Raw genomic sequence first — 16,292 nt, 5'->3', positions numbered from 1 at the left:
AAATGTGTCCTAGCGACTGTAAATGACTGAATGACCTTGATGATCTTGCCGTCCATGGTGTTGAACTCGCTCTCAGTGCCGATGGTGAAGGTGTTTGTGTTGCTCCTGAGGGCCGTTTTCACACAGATGCTGAATTCATCTCCGTTCTGCTCAATCGTTGTCAGAGGTTTCACTTCTTTCATCATTTTAATGTAAATCTCTGGAGCCGCTGCACACATAAAAACACGTCGCACCTCACTATCATTACATATGAACAACAACTTTAGAAACTTTCAAATTAAAAGAAAAACAGAAGACTGACATACTGAAATGTCAAACTCACATATGGCTCTGAGAAACGCCTCTGGATTCTCCTGTTCACACAGCTTCCAGCTTCCACTGAAGTCCATGATTCCTTTCTTTGACTGTAGATCGGTGATCTGATTCTGATGAAGCGCTCGCTGTTGATCATGAGTCTGTTTGTGATGGTTTCCTTAATTATGTCTCAGGAGCTTCATGTTTGAGTCTCAAATGAGTCTCTCTGGGCTTTACATGCACATTAAAGATCAAACATGCCAGTTATTATGAAATAAATATGTCCAGAAACTCCTATAAAACACACGTCCATTCATATTCCTCAAAGCCAAAGTCGATGTCAGTCTGTTACATTGAATTAAAATAAAAGTTAGGGGTCTGTAAGATGTTTACTGTTTGTGAAAGAGTCTCTTCTGCTCACCAAGGCTGCTTTTATTTGATCATACTGTAAATACAGTAAAACAGTTAAATATTATTCCAATGTAAATCAGCTGTTTTCTGTGTGAATATATAGTAAAGTGTAATTCTTGTGATCAAAGCTGAATTTTCGGCATCATTACTCCAGTCTTCAGTCAAGTCAAGTCATCTTCATTTATATAGCGCTTTTAACAATGTAGATTGTTCCAAAGCGGCTTTACAGAGATACAAGGATAGTTTAAAGTAACAGAGATTGTTTTGGCTTTATAGCAGTTCTTTAATAAAGTTATTGTCCAGCTAAAGTTAATTTGATTGATTCACTTCCGTCACAACGATCATTAGTTATTACCTTAGGGGCCGCTAACACACACCGTTTTAACAGGAAACTCTACACAGACTTTAAACACGAAACCTGTGAGAACGCTGATGGCGTGCACATGCGTATTACGAGTTCAGTCTATTGGTATGCGCGTTTGAATATATGTGCGCAGGTTTGTAATTCCCTACAAACCAAGCCTAAAAAAACTACTTGTCTGGCCTTAACATTTTGATACAGAATTGCATCACTTCAGGGTAGATACGCAAACCGAATTTTCCCGACAACGCTTTATCTGTAGAGCGGTAAAGGGATCCTTTAAAAACTACTTTAGTCCAAAATGCAGCTGCTAGAGTTCTTACTAGGTCAAGAAAATATGATCATATAACACCAATTCTATCATCTCTACACTGGTTACCTATTAAGTTCCATATCAATTACAGAGTATTACTAATGACCTATAAAGCCCTAAATGGTTTAGCTCTTGGGTATTTAACGGAACTTCTATCGCCCTACAATCCATCGCGCTCTTTAAGATCACTAAATCCGAGGCTTCTGGTCATTCCTAGAATATCTAAGTCCACTAAAGTAGGTAGGGCGTTTTCACATTTAGCTCCTAAACTCTGGAATGGCCTTCCTGATATCGTTCGAGGCTCAGACTCGCTGTCCCAGTTTAAAACTAGATTAAAGACTCATCTCTTTAGCCAAGCATTCACACAATACTACCTTTTATACTACAGTTGAATCAGATCGAATGCATTAATATTATGAACAGCAGCTACGCTAATTATTTCCCATCTGCTTTTCTGTCGTTATCTCGGGACGCTAGTCCAGAGGTAAATACAGATCGTCAGCTCCAGTTTGTATCCAGCCTCCCATGGAAACTTCAGATGCCCCAACACCCGTGCAGAGACGACTCGACGCCTGTGAAGAGACGACTCAACGCTGGCGATATGTTATGCCCTAAATTAATACATGATTAACTAACTGTATTTTTCTATGTACATTTCTGAAATGCACTTTCTGTAAAGCTGCTTTGAAACAATATGTATTGTGAAAAGCACTATAAAAATAAATTTGAATTTAATTGAATTGAAATCCTCCATAAGGAGAAACTAGTTGGCACTTTAGCACCCCGCTATGACATCGGGTCCAGGTGCAGGTCCTTCATCAGATCTGGATATATGGCCTGGATCCGACAGGCTGCGGGAAAACCTTGGGATAAACAAAAACACTAAAATTAGCGTAGATGCCATTCTTCTCATGATGTAACGAGTACATTAGGATTTATGGGAAGTGTTCCCGGTTCCGGCTGACCTAATCTGTGCAGCCTAACATTTAATTATAGAAGTCTATAATGTGTTATGTGTATGCTAGGTCAAAGAGATGTGTCTTTAATCTAGCTTTGAACTGACAGAGTGTGTCTGCTTCCCGGACAATGGTAGGAAGACTGTTCCAGAGTTTTGGTGCTAAATAGGAAAAGGATCTGCCGCCAGCAGTCAATTTTGATATTCTAGGTATTATCAACTGGCTAATATGGTCATACTTCCTGGTTCTGGTAAGAACTCGAGCTGCTGCGTTTTGGACCAGCTGTAGTTTGTTTATTAAGCGTGCAGGGCAACCACCCAGTAGAGCATTACAATAATCTAGCCTTGAGCTCATGAACACATGAACTAACTGTTCCGCATTTGTCAATGAGAGCATATGACGTAATTTAGATATATTTTTAAGATGGAAAAATGCGGTTTTACAGATACTAGACACGTGACTTTCAAAGGAAAGATTGGTATCAAAGAGCACACACACACACACACACAAACACACACACACACACAGAGGTTCCTAACCGACGACGAAGACTTAACAGAGCAGCCATCAAGTGTTAGACGGTTTTCTAGATTATTACATGTGGAAGTTTTTTGTCCAATAATTAGAATCTCTGTTTTTTCAGAATTAAGTAGTAGGAAATTACTAGTCATCCAATTTTTTATATCAGCTATGCATTACAACACGTGTGTGTGTGTGTTAATTTTGTGAAATGGTGGTTTTCGTTAGGTGGTGAAGAAATATAGAGCTGAGTATCATCAGCATAACAGTGGAAGCTAATGCCATGTTTCCTAATGATATCTCCTAATGGTAGCGTGTACAGAGTGTGTGTGTGTGTGTGTGTGTGTGTGTGTGTGTGTGTGTGTGTGTGTGTGTGTGTGTGTGTGTGTGTGTGTGTGTGTGTGTGAGGGTAGCATGTACAGAGTGAACAGCAGCGGTCCTAGTACTGAGCCTTGTGGTACGCCGTACTGAACTTGTGATCGATGAGACATCTCTTCATTTACTGCTACAAACTGATAACGGTCAGATAAGTATGATTTGCTAGTATACCATGCTAGTGCAATTCCACTAATGCCAACATAGTTTTCTAGTCTATTTAAAAGAATGTTGTGGTCAATGGTGTCAAATGCAGCACTAAGATCGAGTAACACTAATAGAGAGACACAACCACGATCGGATGATAAGAGCAAATCATTTGTGACTCTAATGATAGCTGTCTCAGTACTATGGTACGGTCTAAATCCTGACTGGAAATCCTCAGATATCATTTCTTTCTGGAAAGGAACATAGTTGTGAAGATACCGTCTTTTCTAGTATCTTTGACAGAAAAGGCAGATTCGAGATCGGCCTGTAATTGACTAATTCTGTAGGATCAAGTTGCGTTTTTTTAACAAGCGGTTTAATCATAGCCAGCTTAAAGGTTTTTGGTACGTATCCTAGAGACAAAGATGAATTAATGATATTAAGAAGAGGATCTGTGACCTCTGGAAGCATCTCTTTCAGTAGCTTAGTCGGTATAGGGTCTAACATACATGTTGTAGATTTAAATGATTTAATGAGTTTAGTGAATTCTTCCTCTTCTATAGCAATAAATGAATCGCATTTTTCCACATGGAGAAATTTTTTCGCTCCATTTTTCTGGCTGCTCTCTTAAGGGCCCGAGTGTGCTCGTTGTACCACGGCGTTGGACTATTTTCTTTAATCTTCTTTAAGCGCAACAGAGCAACTGTGTCTAAAGTGCTGGAAAAGAGAGAGTTAAAAGTTTCTGTTGCAATATCGAGTTCTTCTAAGCTATCTGGGATGCTGAGATGATGAAACTGATTAGGAAGATTATTAATAAAGCAATCTATAGTGGCAGAAGTGATAGGTCTCACATATTTGTAACACGGAGTCGGCTTTGCAGCCTTGGCTAAATGTAGTTTACACGAGACTAGATAATGATCTGAGATGTCATCGCTCTGCTGCAGAATTTCAACGGCATCAACATCTATTCCGTGTGATAATATTAGATCTAGAGTATGATTACGACGATGAGTAGGTCCTGACACGTGTTGTCTAACTCCAATAGAGTTTACAATGTCTTTAAATGCCAATCCCAATGCAACTTTATTATTATCTATATGTATATTAAAATCACCAACAATTATGACTTTATCTGCAGCCAATACTAACTCTGATAGAAAGTCCGCAAATTCTTTGATAAAGTCTGTATGGTGCCCTGGTGGCCTGTATACAGTAGCCAGCACAAATCTCAAACGTGATTTGTCATTTACACTATATATTTTTACATTAAGCACCAACACTTCAAAAGAAGCATATTTAAAACTAGATTTCTTAGTGATTTTGAAGATATTACTATAAATTACAGCAACACCACCCCCTTTGCCTTTCAGACGAGGCTCATGTTTATAACAGTAATCTTGCGGGGTGGACTCATTTACAGTAATGTAATCATTTGGTTTTAGCCAGGTTTCTGTCAAACACAGCACATCTAGATTATAGTCAGTATCATTAACAACGAGTGCTTTTGGAGTAAGGGATCTAATATTCAGCAACCCAAGCTTTATCATTTGCTCATTTGTATTATATCTGTTTTTTATTTGTTGAACATCAATTAAATTTTGAACCTTAGATGGGTTGAAACGTTTTTTGGATTTCCAAATTCGGGGAACAGACACGGTCTCTATATGATGATAGCTAGGTGAAAGAGGCTCTAGAGTCTATGTGATGGGATTTATCTGACCTTGGTGACGCGAGGCCGCTAGCAGACGGTCGGTTTAGCCAGTCTGTCTGTTCCTGACCTGATTGTCATGTTTGAGCTCTAAGACTATGAGCCATATTACTAGAGAGAAGAGCAGCACCATCCCAGGATGAATGAATACCATCTCTTTTCAACAGGTCAGGTCTGCCCCAAAAACTTTTCCAATTGTCTATGAATTCTATATTATTTTGCGGACACCATCTCGACAGCCAGCCATTGAGTGTCACATGATCCTTCAGAAATCATTCTAATATGATGATTTGATGCTCAACAAACATTTATGATTATTATCAATGTTGAAAACCACTGCGCTGCTTTGATAAATAGAATGTTCAAAAGAACAGCTTTTCTTTTAAATAAAAATAAATTTTCACATGATAAATGTCTTTACTGTCACTTTTGATCAATTTATATTTATCCTTGATGAAAGTATTAATTTTTTTTTTAAAAGCTTTTGAACAATAAATAAACAAAGACAATGATAACAGACGAGTCAGACTGAAGTCTCAGTATAACGTCTCAGAATCAGATAATCAGCTTTAATAACACAAGATATCATGTGTGGACGGCTGTTGTTACCAAACGTGTGGCGTGTGATAGACAAAACATGTTTGGATTCTTTTCAAAACAGGTAAAGAATGTTATGAGGCGAAGACAGTGAATAAATCTTTCAGATTAAGATAACAAATGAGCATCATGTGACTCTTCATAGAGATTTTCATTCATTGAAACTCAAGATGTTCTTTGCAGAAACTCTCTTATATTTGAGCTTCTTCTGCTCACTCCAGGTGCATCATGGGATGCTTTTGAACGCTAGTGAAGGAGGAACGTGTGAGGAGCACGTCATGCTCTAGAAGCTTCTTGTCCATCTGCTAAAAAAAGTCAAAATCTATTATTTCATAAATTCAGATGCAAGTTATATTTGTCTACAAAACTTGACTTCAGAATGTTTTAAGAGCAAAAGCAACATAAATTCACAAGTTTGAAGTGTACATTGGCCATTTCTAGCTAGCAATAAATACAGATGAAACCGTTTAGTGAGTGAATCACTGAAAGCAGGTCTGGAGGAGGTCAAAAATGCCTGTGAGCACATCACAAAAACATGAGGGTTAGCTATGGGAAGAATCAAAATAAGCCACTGTGACTTGGCTGTGTCGTACCAAACAAACAGCTGCCTTCCTTCTCCTCTTCATCCGCCTGCGTAACCCTAACCGTAACCGCAACCCACTGTCCTGCAGAGTTCAGCTCTGACCCTAAACTAACACACATGAACAAGCTGATCAATGTCTTCAGGATTACTAAGGTTACAGGCAGGTGAGGGGGTTTTTAGGGTTGGAGCCAAACGCTTCAGGACAGCGAACTCTAGGAGTGAACTTGCCTACCCTAACCTAAACTATCCTAAACTAACCTAACCTAACCTAACCTAACCTAACCTAACCTAAGCGAACTCTAGGAGCAAACTTGCCTACCCTAACCTAACCTAACCTAAACTAACCCTTGCCTAACCTAACCATAGATCTGAACACAAGAGTCATGGGATACGCATGTGAAACGCAAGATAATACCAGGTGGACGCGGCCTAAAACAGGACAAGCGTGACACGTAAGACACATATGCACTCAGATCACTAGAAAGAATAGTTTAATAATAAACCTTTATTTAACCAGGAAAGAAGACTCACTAAGATTAAAATCTCTTTTACAGGAGTGTCCTGGCCAGCTCAGTTTACATAACCTTTTAATAATTTTCCACTGCTTAAAACACAAACAAGCATCCTCAGGCTTTGTGCTAAAACAGCTCTTCCTCCTCCAGCAGGTTATGTGGACCCGGATCACTCAAACACCGAGGCAGGTTCTGCTCCTCCCCACCCAGAGCAAATGTCACACTCAGCTTGTGTCCTCGGCTGCCCTGCACACCGTCCGGGTTCTGGGTCTGAGCGGATCCGTCGGGGTTCTGGGATCTGGATCCATCTGGGTTCTCAGGGTCTCTGGGGACCGACACTAGGATACTCGGCCTGGCTGTCTGACCTCGGCTGTCTGGAAGACAACATTTCAAACACTCAATGCAACATTCTGTTATTGAATGACCTTGGAAACACCTGAGAAGGTCACCTGACTCGAGTGACCCTGGGAACACCTGAGAAGGTCACCTGACTCGAGTGACCTTGGAAACACTTGAGAAGGTCACCTGACTCGAGTGACCTTGGAAACACTTGAGAAGGTCACCTGACTCGAGTGACCCTGGGAACACCTGAGAAGGTCACCTGACTCGAGTGACCTTGGAAACACTTGAGAAGGTCACCTGACTCGAGTGACCCTGGAAACACTTGAGAAGGTCACCTGACTCGAGTGACCCTGGGAACACCTGAGAAGGTCACCTGACTCGAGTGACCCTGGGAACACCTGAGAAGGTCACCTGACTCAAGTGACCTTGGAAACACTTGAGAAGGTCACCTGACTCGAGTGACCCTGGGAACACCTGAGAAGGTCACCTGACTCGAGTGACCCTGGGAACACCTGAGAAGGTCACCTGACTCGAGTGACCCTGGGAACACCTGAGAAGGTCACCTGACTCAAGTGACCTTGGAAACACTTGAGAAGGTCACCTGACTCGAGTGACCCTGGGAACACCTGAGAAGGTCACCTGACTCGAGTGACCCTGGGAACACCTGAGAAGGTCACCTGACTCAAGTGACCTTGGAAACACTTGAGAAGGTCACCTGACTCGAGTGACCCTGGAAACACCTGAGAAGGTCACCTGACCTGAGTAACCTTGGAAACACCTGAGAAGGTCACCTGACTCGAGTGACCCTGGAAACACCTGAGAAGGTCACCTGACTCGAGTGACCCTGGGAACACCTGAGAAGGTCACCTGACTCGAGTAACCTAGGAAACACTTGAGAAGGTCACCTGACTCGAGTAACCTTGGAAACACCTGAGAAGGTCACCTGACTCGAGTGACCCTGGAAACACCTGAGAAGGTCACCTGACTCGAGTGACCCTGGAAACACCTGAGAAGGTCACCTGACTCAATTTCAACCTTGGAAACACCTAAGAAAGTCACCTGACTCGAAGGGGCCTCTCCGCACTGCTGGAGACTCGGAGCAATTAGCAGGAACCATCAGAAAGTGGCTCATCTGGAAAAGTGACACCCTAAATTACTGGCTTTTCCTTTGGCTTGAGCGTTTAAATACAGACAAATAAATGAAAGCATTACTTTCTTTATTTCTTTTCTTACTCACCCGCCGCTCTATTTCCACGCGCTGTTTCCTGATCCGCGTCTCGCTCCAGTCGTCTTCTGCAGCATCAGGCATCAGTGTGTGTCTGCTGTACGAGCGCAGCTAACCACACACACACACACACACACACACACACACACACACACACACACACACACACACACACACACAGACAAGAGTTAATTGCACAGTCCAGTAAATAAGACTGCAGTGAACTGAGCAAGAGACACACACATCTCAGTATTAAAATATTAAATATAAAATATTAGACAGACTGAACTGCATCAATAAGTTCTTCTTTTACCTGACAGACTTCAATTCTTTTCATATATATGATAATGCTGACATTTACACTCGCTTACATTTTAAGAGAGAGAACATTATGTGAAAAGATTACTTTGTTAGCGGCTCTTTAACACGAACCCGTCCTAAACAGCGCGCCGCTGTGTGCATTGGTCCATGTTGTGCATGTCAAATATCAGTCATAATCAATAAACGTAATTTTTTATGTTTTTTGTATCAATATTGATTTATTGATTTATTGACTTTATTTCAAATACAGTTTCTGAATGTTATTTACATATAAAAACACTTGTTATGTTATTAATGATCAAGTAGGCTATCGTATTTAATGGAAACTTATTTTTACCGTTAGTAACGTGAGGCAAAAGAAGTTAGAATGAAGGATAAACTGAAATTCACGGCATTTCAACACAACTTCTGCTCACGTATTTGAAGGCTGCTATTGGATCATCGAGGCTAAACGTCATATGATGTGACTACGCATTACTTTACGGAGAGCTTACGACCTACTAGCTACGTTCTGCCTTATGAACAAATGGTGCAACGGAATAAAGTACATAGTTACAAACTAGCTAGTAGTTACTAAGCCTCTAGTGTGGACTTTACGTTCCAATTTAAGAAAGCACTTACGAAGTCTGGTGCAACCCTACCAAGAATCCTAGAACACTGCTAACCTCACACAGTGCAGTACACACTTAATATTACCTGCTGCTTCTTTAGAAAAAATAGTGTAAAACAAATTATGCAAGCATAAACATTTCAAACAATATGCTACATGACCTCATAATGTATGTTTAATTCAGCGAGAGCTTTAGCAACACAAATGCACAATTATTTGACATGTCAATTAAATAGAAAAAAAATTCATCTAAATCTAGTGTAAATGTATAAAAAATTGTGCCATTCTGACCGAATAATGAGTCAAGATGATGTTGAAATTACTGCCGCTTCAAGGTTGAGTGCATTGCACTATGGGATACAGCAGCCTACCTGACAGTGTGCTATGTTGTATACAACACTTGTACCACGTCACCCAGGTATTCAACACAGAACATTCACACTGGCTGTGCACAGAACACATGCAGTGTCATGAGTCTCACTCTCTGTCGCGTCTTCTGCAGGTTTGCTCGCAGAATCTTTCTGATTTCTTCTTCTCGTTCTTTAGAGATGTTGAGCGTCCTCCTGCTGCACTGCTGTCTGCAGACACAAACACACACACATGCAGTGAGGAGTGTGATGTGAGCGTGTGCAGTGTGAGGAGTGTGATGTGAGCGAGTGCAGTGTGAGGAGTGTGATGTGAGCGTGTGCAGTGTGAGGAGCGTGATGTGAGCGTGTGCAGTGAGAGGAGTGTGATGTGAGCGTGTGCAGTGAGAGGAGTGTGATGTGAGCATGATTTGAGCGAGTGCAGTGAGAGGAGTGTGATGTGAGCGTGTGCAGTGTGAGGAGCGTGATGTGAGCGTGTGCAGTGAGAGGAGCGTGATGTGAGCGTGTGCAGTGAGAGGAGTGTGATGTGAGCGTGTGCAGTGTGAGGAGCGTGATGTGAGCGTGTGCAGTGAGAGGAGCGTGATGTGAGCGTGTGCAGTGTGAGGAGTGTGATGTGAGCGTGTGCAGTGTGAGGAGCGTGATGTGAGCGTGTGCAGTGAGAGGAGCGTGATGTGAGCGTGTGCAGTGAGAGGAGTGTGATGTGAGCGTGTGCAGTGAGAGGAGTGTGATGTGAGCGTGTGCAGTGTGAGGAGTGTGATGTGAGCGTGTGCAGTGAGAGGAGTGTGATGTGAGCGTGTGCAGTGTGAGGAGTGTGATGTGAGCGTGTGCAGTGAGAGGAGTGTGATGTGAGCGAGTGCAGTGTGAGGAGTGTGATGTGAGCGTGTGCAGTGAGAGGAGCGTGATGTGAGCGTGTGCAGTGTGAGGAGTGTGATGTGAGCGTGTGCAGTGTGAGGAGTGTGATGTGAGCGAGTGCAGTGAGAGGAGTGTGATGTGAGCGTGTGCAGTGATGTGAGCGTGATGTGAGCGTGTGCAGTGTGAGGAGTGTGATGTGAGCGTGTGCAGTGAGAGGAGTGTGATGTGAGCGAGTGCAGTGTGAGGAGTGTGATGTGAGCGTGTGCAGTGTGAGGAGCGTGATGTGAGCGTGTGCAGTGAGAGGAGTGTGATGTGAGCGTGTGCAGTGAGAGGAGCGTGATGTGAGCGAGTGCAGTGAGAGGAGTGTGATGTGAGCGTGTGCAGTGTGAGGAGCGTGATGTGAGCGTGTGCAGTGAGAGGAGTGTGATGTGAGCGAGTGCAGTGAGAGGAGTGTGATGTGAGCGAGTGCAGTGAGAGGAGTGTGATGTGAGCGTGTGCAGTGTGAGGAGTGTGATGTGAGCGTGTGCAGTGTGAGGAGCGTGATGTGAGCGTGTGCAGTGAGAGGAGTGTGATGTGAGCGTGTGCAGTGAGAGGAGCGTGATGTGAGCGTGTGCAGTGAGAGGAGTGTGATGTGAGCGTGTGCAGTGTGAGGAGCGTGATGTGAGCGTGTGCAGTGAGAGGAGTGTGATGTGAGCGTGTGCAGTGTGAGGAGCGTGATGTGAGCGAGTGCAGTGAGAGGAGTGTGATGTGAGCGTGTGCAGTGTGAGGAGTGTGATGTGAGCGTGTGCAGTGTGAGGAGCGTGATGTGAGCGTGTGCAGTGAGAGGAGCGTGATGTGAGCGAGTGCAGTGAGAGGAGTGTGATGTGAGCGTGTGCAGTGTGAGGAGTGTGATGTGAGCGTGTGCAGTGAGAGGAGTGTGATGTGAGCGTGTGCAGTGAGAGGAGCGTGATGTGAGCGAGTGCAGTGAGAGGAGTGTGATGTGAGCGTGTGCAGTGAGAGGAGTGTGATGTGAGCGTGTGCAGTGAGAGGAGCGTGATGTGAGCGAGTGCAGTGTGAGGAGTGTGATGTGAGCGTGTGCAGTGTGAGGAGCGTGATGTGAGCGTGTGCAGTGTGAGGAGTGTGATGTGAGCGTGTGCAGTGTGAGGAGTGTGATGTGAGCGTGTGCAGTGTGAGGAGCGTGATGTGAGCGTGTGCAGTGTGAGGAGTGTGATGTGAGCGTGTGCAGTGAGAGGAGTGTGATGTGAGCGTGTGCAGTGTGAGGAGTGTGATGTGAGCGTGTGCAGTGAGAGGAGCGTGATGTGAGCGTGTGCAGTGTGAGGAGTGTGATGTGAGCGTGTGCAGTGTGAGGAGTGTGATGTGAGCGTGTGCAGTGAGAGGAGTGTGATGTGAGCGTGTGCAGTGTGAGGAGCGTGATGTGAGCGTGTGCAGTGAGAGGAGTGTGATGTGAGCGTGTGCAGTGTGAGGAGCGTGATGTGAGCGAGTGCAGTGTGAGGAGTGTGATGTGAGCGTGTGCAGTGAGAGGAGCGTGATGTGAGCGTGTGCAGTGTGAGGAGTGTGATGTGAGCGAGTGCAGTGTGAGGAGCGTGATGTGAGCGTGTGCAGTGTGAGGAGTGTGATGTGAGCGAGTGCAGTGTGAGGAGCGTGATGTGAGCGTGATGTGAGCGTGTGCAGTGTGAGGAGTGTGATGTGAGCGTGTGCAGTGAGAGGAGTGTGATGTGAGCGTGTGCAGTGAGAGGAGTGTGATGTGAGCGTGTGCAGTGTGAGGAGCGTGATGTGAGCGTGTGCAGTGTGAGGAGTGTGATGTGAGCGTGTGCAGTGAGAGGAGCGTGATGTGAGCGTGTGCAGTGAGAGGAGTGTGATGTGAGCGTGTGCAGTGTGAGGAGCGTGATGTGAGCGTGTGCAGTGAGAGGAGTGTGATGTGAGCGTGTGCAGTGAGAGGAGTGTGATGTGAGCGTGTGCAGTGAGAGGAGCGTGATGTGAGCGTGTGCAGTGAGAGGAGTGTGATGTGAGCGTGTGCAGTGTGAGGAGTGTGATGTGAGCGTGTGCAGTGAGAGGAGTGTGATGTGAGCGTGTGCAGTGAGAGGAGCGTGATGTGAGCGTGTGCAGTGAGAGGAGTGTGATGTGAGCGTGTGCAGTGTGAGGAGTGTGATGTGAGCGTGTGCAGTGAGAGGAGTGTGATGTGAGCGTGTGCAGTGTGAGGAGTGTGATGTGAGCGTGTGCAGTGAGAGGAGTGTGATGTGAGCGTGTGCAGTGTGAGGAGCGTGATGTGAGCGTGTGCAGTGAGAGGAGTGTGATGTGAGCGTGTGCAGTGTGAGGAGCGTGATGTGAGCATGATGTGAGCGAGTGCAGTGAGAGGAGTGTGATGTGAGCGTGTGCAGTGTGAGGAGCGTGATGTGAGCGTGTGCAGTGTGAGGAGCGTGATGTGAGTGTGATGTGAGCGTGTGCAGTGAGAGGAGTGTGATGTGAGCGTGTGCAGTGAGAGGAGTGTGATGTGAGCGTGTGCAGTGAGAGGAGTGTGATGTGAGCGTGTGCAGTGAGAGGAGCGTGATGTGAGCGTGTGCAGTGAGAGGAGCGTGATGTGAGCGTGATGTGAGCGTGTGCAGTGTGAGGAGTGTGATGTGAGCGTGTGCAGTGAGAGGAGCGTGATGTGAGCGTGTGCAGTGAGAGGAGCGTGATGTGAGCGTGTGCAGTGAGAGGAGTGTGATGTGAGCGTGTGCAGTGAGAGGAGTGTGATGTGAGCGTGTGCAGTGTGAGGAGCGTGATGTGAGCGTGTGCAGTGAGAGGAGCGTGATGTGAGCGTGTGCAGTGAGAGGAGCGTGATGTGAGCGTGTGCAGTGTGAGGAGTGTGATGTGAGCGTGTGCAGTGTGAGGAGCGTGATGTGAGCGTGTGCAGTGTGAGGAGCGTGATGTGAGCGTGTGCAGTGTGAGGAGCGTGATGTGAGCGTGTGCAGTGTGAGGAGTGTGATGTGAGCGTGTGCAGTGAGAGGAGTGTGATGTGAGCGTGTGCAGTGTGCAGTGTGAGGAGCGTGATGTGAGCGAGTGCAGTGTGAGGAGTGTGATGTGAGCGTGTGCAGTGTGAGGAGTGTGATGTGAGCGAGTGCAGTGAGAGGAGTGTGATGTGAGCGTGTGCAGTGTGAGGAGTGTGATGTGAGCGTGTGCAGTGTGAGGAGTGTGATGTGAGCGAGTGCAGTGAGAGGAGTGTGATGTGAGCGTGTGCAGTGTGAGGAGTGTGATGTGAGCGTGTGCAGTGAGAGGAGTGTGATGTGAGCGAGTGCAGTGAGAGGAGTGTGATGTGAGCGTGTGCAGTGAGAGGAGTGTGATGTGAGCGTGTGCAGTGTGAGGAGTGTGATGTGAGCGTGTGCAGTGAGAGGAGTGTGATGTGAGCGTGTGCAGTGTGAGGAGTGTGATGTGAGCGTGTGCAGTGTGAGGAGTGTGATGTGAGCGTGTGCAGTGTGAGGAGTGTGATGTGAGCGTGTGCAGTGAGAGGAGTGTGATGTAAGCGAGTGCAGTGAGAGGAGTGTGATGTGAGCGAGTGCAGTGAGAGGAGCGTGATGTGAGCGTGTGCAGTGTGAGGAGCGTGATGTGAGCGTGTGCAGTGTGAGGAGTGTGATGTGAGCGTGTGCAGTGAGAGGAGTGTGATGTGAGCGTGTGCAGTGAGAGGAGCGTGATGTGAGCGTGTGCAGTGAGAGGAGTGTGATGTGAGCGTGTGCAGTGTGAGGAGTGTGATGTGAGCGTGTGCAGTGTGAGGAGTGTGATGTGAGCGTGTGCAGTGTGAGGAGTGTGATGTGAGCGTGTGCAGTGAGAGGAGTGTGATGTAAGCGAGTGCAGTGAGAGGAGTGTGATGTGAGCGAGTGCAGTGAGAGGAGCGTGATGTGAGCGTGTGCAGTGTGAGGAGTGTGATGTGAGCGTGTGCAGTGAGAGGAGCGTGATGTGAGCGTGATGTGAGCGTGTGCAGTGAGAGGAGTGTGATGTAAGCGAGTGCAGTGAGAGGAGTGTGATGTGAGCGTGTGCAGTGTGAGGAGTGTGATGTGAGCGAGTGCAGTGAGAGGAGTGTGATGTGAGCGTGTGCAGTGTGAGGAGTGTGATGTGAGCGTGTGCAGTGTGAGGAGTGTGATGTGAGCGTGTGCAGTGTGAGGAGTGTGATGTGAGCGTGTGCAGTGTGAGGAGTGTGATGTGAGCGAGTGCAGTGAGAGAAGTGTGATGTGAGCGTGTGCAGTGTGAGGAGTGTGATGTGAGCGTGTGCAGTGTGAGGAGTGTGATGTGAGCGTGTGCAGTGTGAGGAGTGTGATGTGAGCGAGTGCAGTGAGAGGAGTGTGATGTGAGCGTGTGCAGTGAGAGGAGCGTGATGTGAGCGTGTGCAGTGTGAGGAGCGTGATGTGAGCGTGTGCAGTGTGAGGAGTGTGATGTGAGCGTGTGCAGTGAGAGGAGTGTGATGTGAGCGAGTGCAGTGAGAGGAGTGTGATGTGAGCGTGTGCAGTGTGAGGAGTGTGATGTGAGCGTGTGCAGTGAGAGGAGCGTGATGTGAGCGAGTGCAGTGAGAGGAGCGTGATGTGAGCGTGTGCAGTGTGAGGAGTGTGATGTGAGCGTGTGCAGTGTAGAGGAGTGTGATGTGAGCGAGTGCAGTGTGAGGAGTGTGATGTGAGCGTGTGCAGTGTGAGGAGTGTGATGTGAGCGTGTGCAGTGTGAGGAGTGTGATGTGAGCGTGTGCAGTGTAAGGAGTATGATGTGAGCGTGTGCAGTGTGAGGAGTGTGATGTGAGCGTGTGCAGTGTGAGGAGTGTGATGTGAGCGTGTGCAGTGTGAGGAGTGTGATGTGAGCGTGTGCAGTGTGAGGAGTGTGATGTGAGCGTGTGCAGTGTGAGGAGTGTGATGTGAGCGTGTGCAGTGTGAGGAGTGTGATGTGAGCGTGTGCAGTGTGAGGAGTGTGATGTGAGCGTGTGCAGTGAGAGGAGTGTGATGTGAGCGTGTGCAGTGTGAGGAGTGTGATGTGAGCGTGTGCAGTGTGAGGAGCGTGATGTGAGCGTGTGCAGTGTGAGGAGCGTGATGTGAGCGTGTGCAGTGTGAGGAGCGTGATGTGAGCGTGTGCAGTGTGAGGAGTGTGATGTGAGCGTGTGCAGTGTGAGGAGCGTGATGTGAGCGAGTGCAGTGAGAGGAGCGTGATGTGAGCGTGTGCAGTGAGAGGAGCGTGATGTGAGCGTGTGCAGTGAGAGGAGTGTGATGTGAGCGTGATGTGAGCGTGTGCAGTGAGAGGAGTGTGATGTGAGCGAGTGCAGTGAGAGGAGTGTGATGTGAGCGTGATGTGAGCGTGTGCAGTGAGAGGAGTGTGATGTGAGCGTGTGCAGTGAGAGGAGCGTGATGTGAGCCTGTGCAGTGAGAGGAGTGTGATGTGAGCCTGTGCAGTGAGAGGAGTGTGATGTGAGCGTGATGTGAGCGTGTGCAGTGAGAGGAGTGTGATGTGAGCGTGTGCAGTGAGAGGAGCGTGATGTGAGCGTGTGCAGTGAGAGGAGTGTGATGTGAGCGTGTGCAGTGTGAGGAGCGTGATGTGAGCGTGTGCAGTGAGAGGAGTGTGATGTGAGCGTGTGCAGTGAGAGGAGCGTGATGTGAGCGTGTGCAGTGAGAGGAGTGTGATGTGAGCGTGTGCAGTGAGAGGAGTGTGATGTGAGCGTGTGCAGTGTGAGGAGCGTGATGTGAGCGTGTGCAGTGAGAGGAGCGTGATGTGAGCGTGTGCAGTGTGAGGAGTGTGATGTGAGCGTGTGCAGTGTGAGGAGTGTGATGTGAGCGTGTGCAGTGTGAGGAGTGTGA

At 46.8% G+C, this 16,292-nt stretch overlaps 2 protein-coding genes across 3 annotated transcripts in view; both read right to left on the bottom strand.

Annotated features, from left to right (window-relative positions):
• fabp10b (fatty acid binding protein 10b, liver basic) overlaps positions 1-1,874 on the bottom strand; it is a 4,223-nt gene extending 2,349 nt beyond the window's left edge. Inside the window, exons 1-2 of one of the 2 annotated variants that reach the window (XM_084138953.1) lie at positions 323-1,874; positions 36-208 (exon numbers count right to left, since the gene is read on the bottom strand). In XM_084138953.1, the coding sequence (XP_083995079.1) occupies positions 36-208; positions 323-389 (240 nt within the window). In that variant the 5' untranslated portion in view covers positions 390-1,874. The remainder of the gene's footprint in view (positions 1-35; positions 209-322) is intronic. The other variant, XM_084138952.1, reaches the window with a different exon arrangement.
• Positions 1,875-6,749: 4,875 nt separating this feature from the next.
• LOC311077145 (Na(+)/H(+) exchanger beta-like) lies at positions 6,750-9,846 on the bottom strand. The gene is made up of 4 exons (XM_084138954.1): positions 9,756-9,846; positions 8,356-8,454; positions 8,178-8,250; positions 6,750-7,150 (listed from the first exon to the last, which is right to left on the bottom strand). The coding sequence occupies exons 2-4, from the start codon at positions 8,425-8,427 to the stop codon at positions 6,903-6,905; spliced, it is 393 nt and encodes a 130-aa protein (XP_083995080.1). The 5' UTR covers positions 8,428-8,454; positions 9,756-9,846; the 3' UTR covers positions 6,750-6,902.
• Positions 9,847-16,292: the final 6,446 nt, after the last annotated feature.

The sequence above is a fragment of the Abramis brama genome, assembly GCF_963993115.1.
Source record: "Abramis brama genome assembly, contig: SCAFFOLD_155, whole genome shotgun sequence".
NCBI lineage: Eukaryota > Metazoa > Chordata > Actinopteri > Cypriniformes > Leuciscidae > Abramis > Abramis brama.
This window is presented reverse-complemented; position numbering and strand designations above follow the sequence as displayed.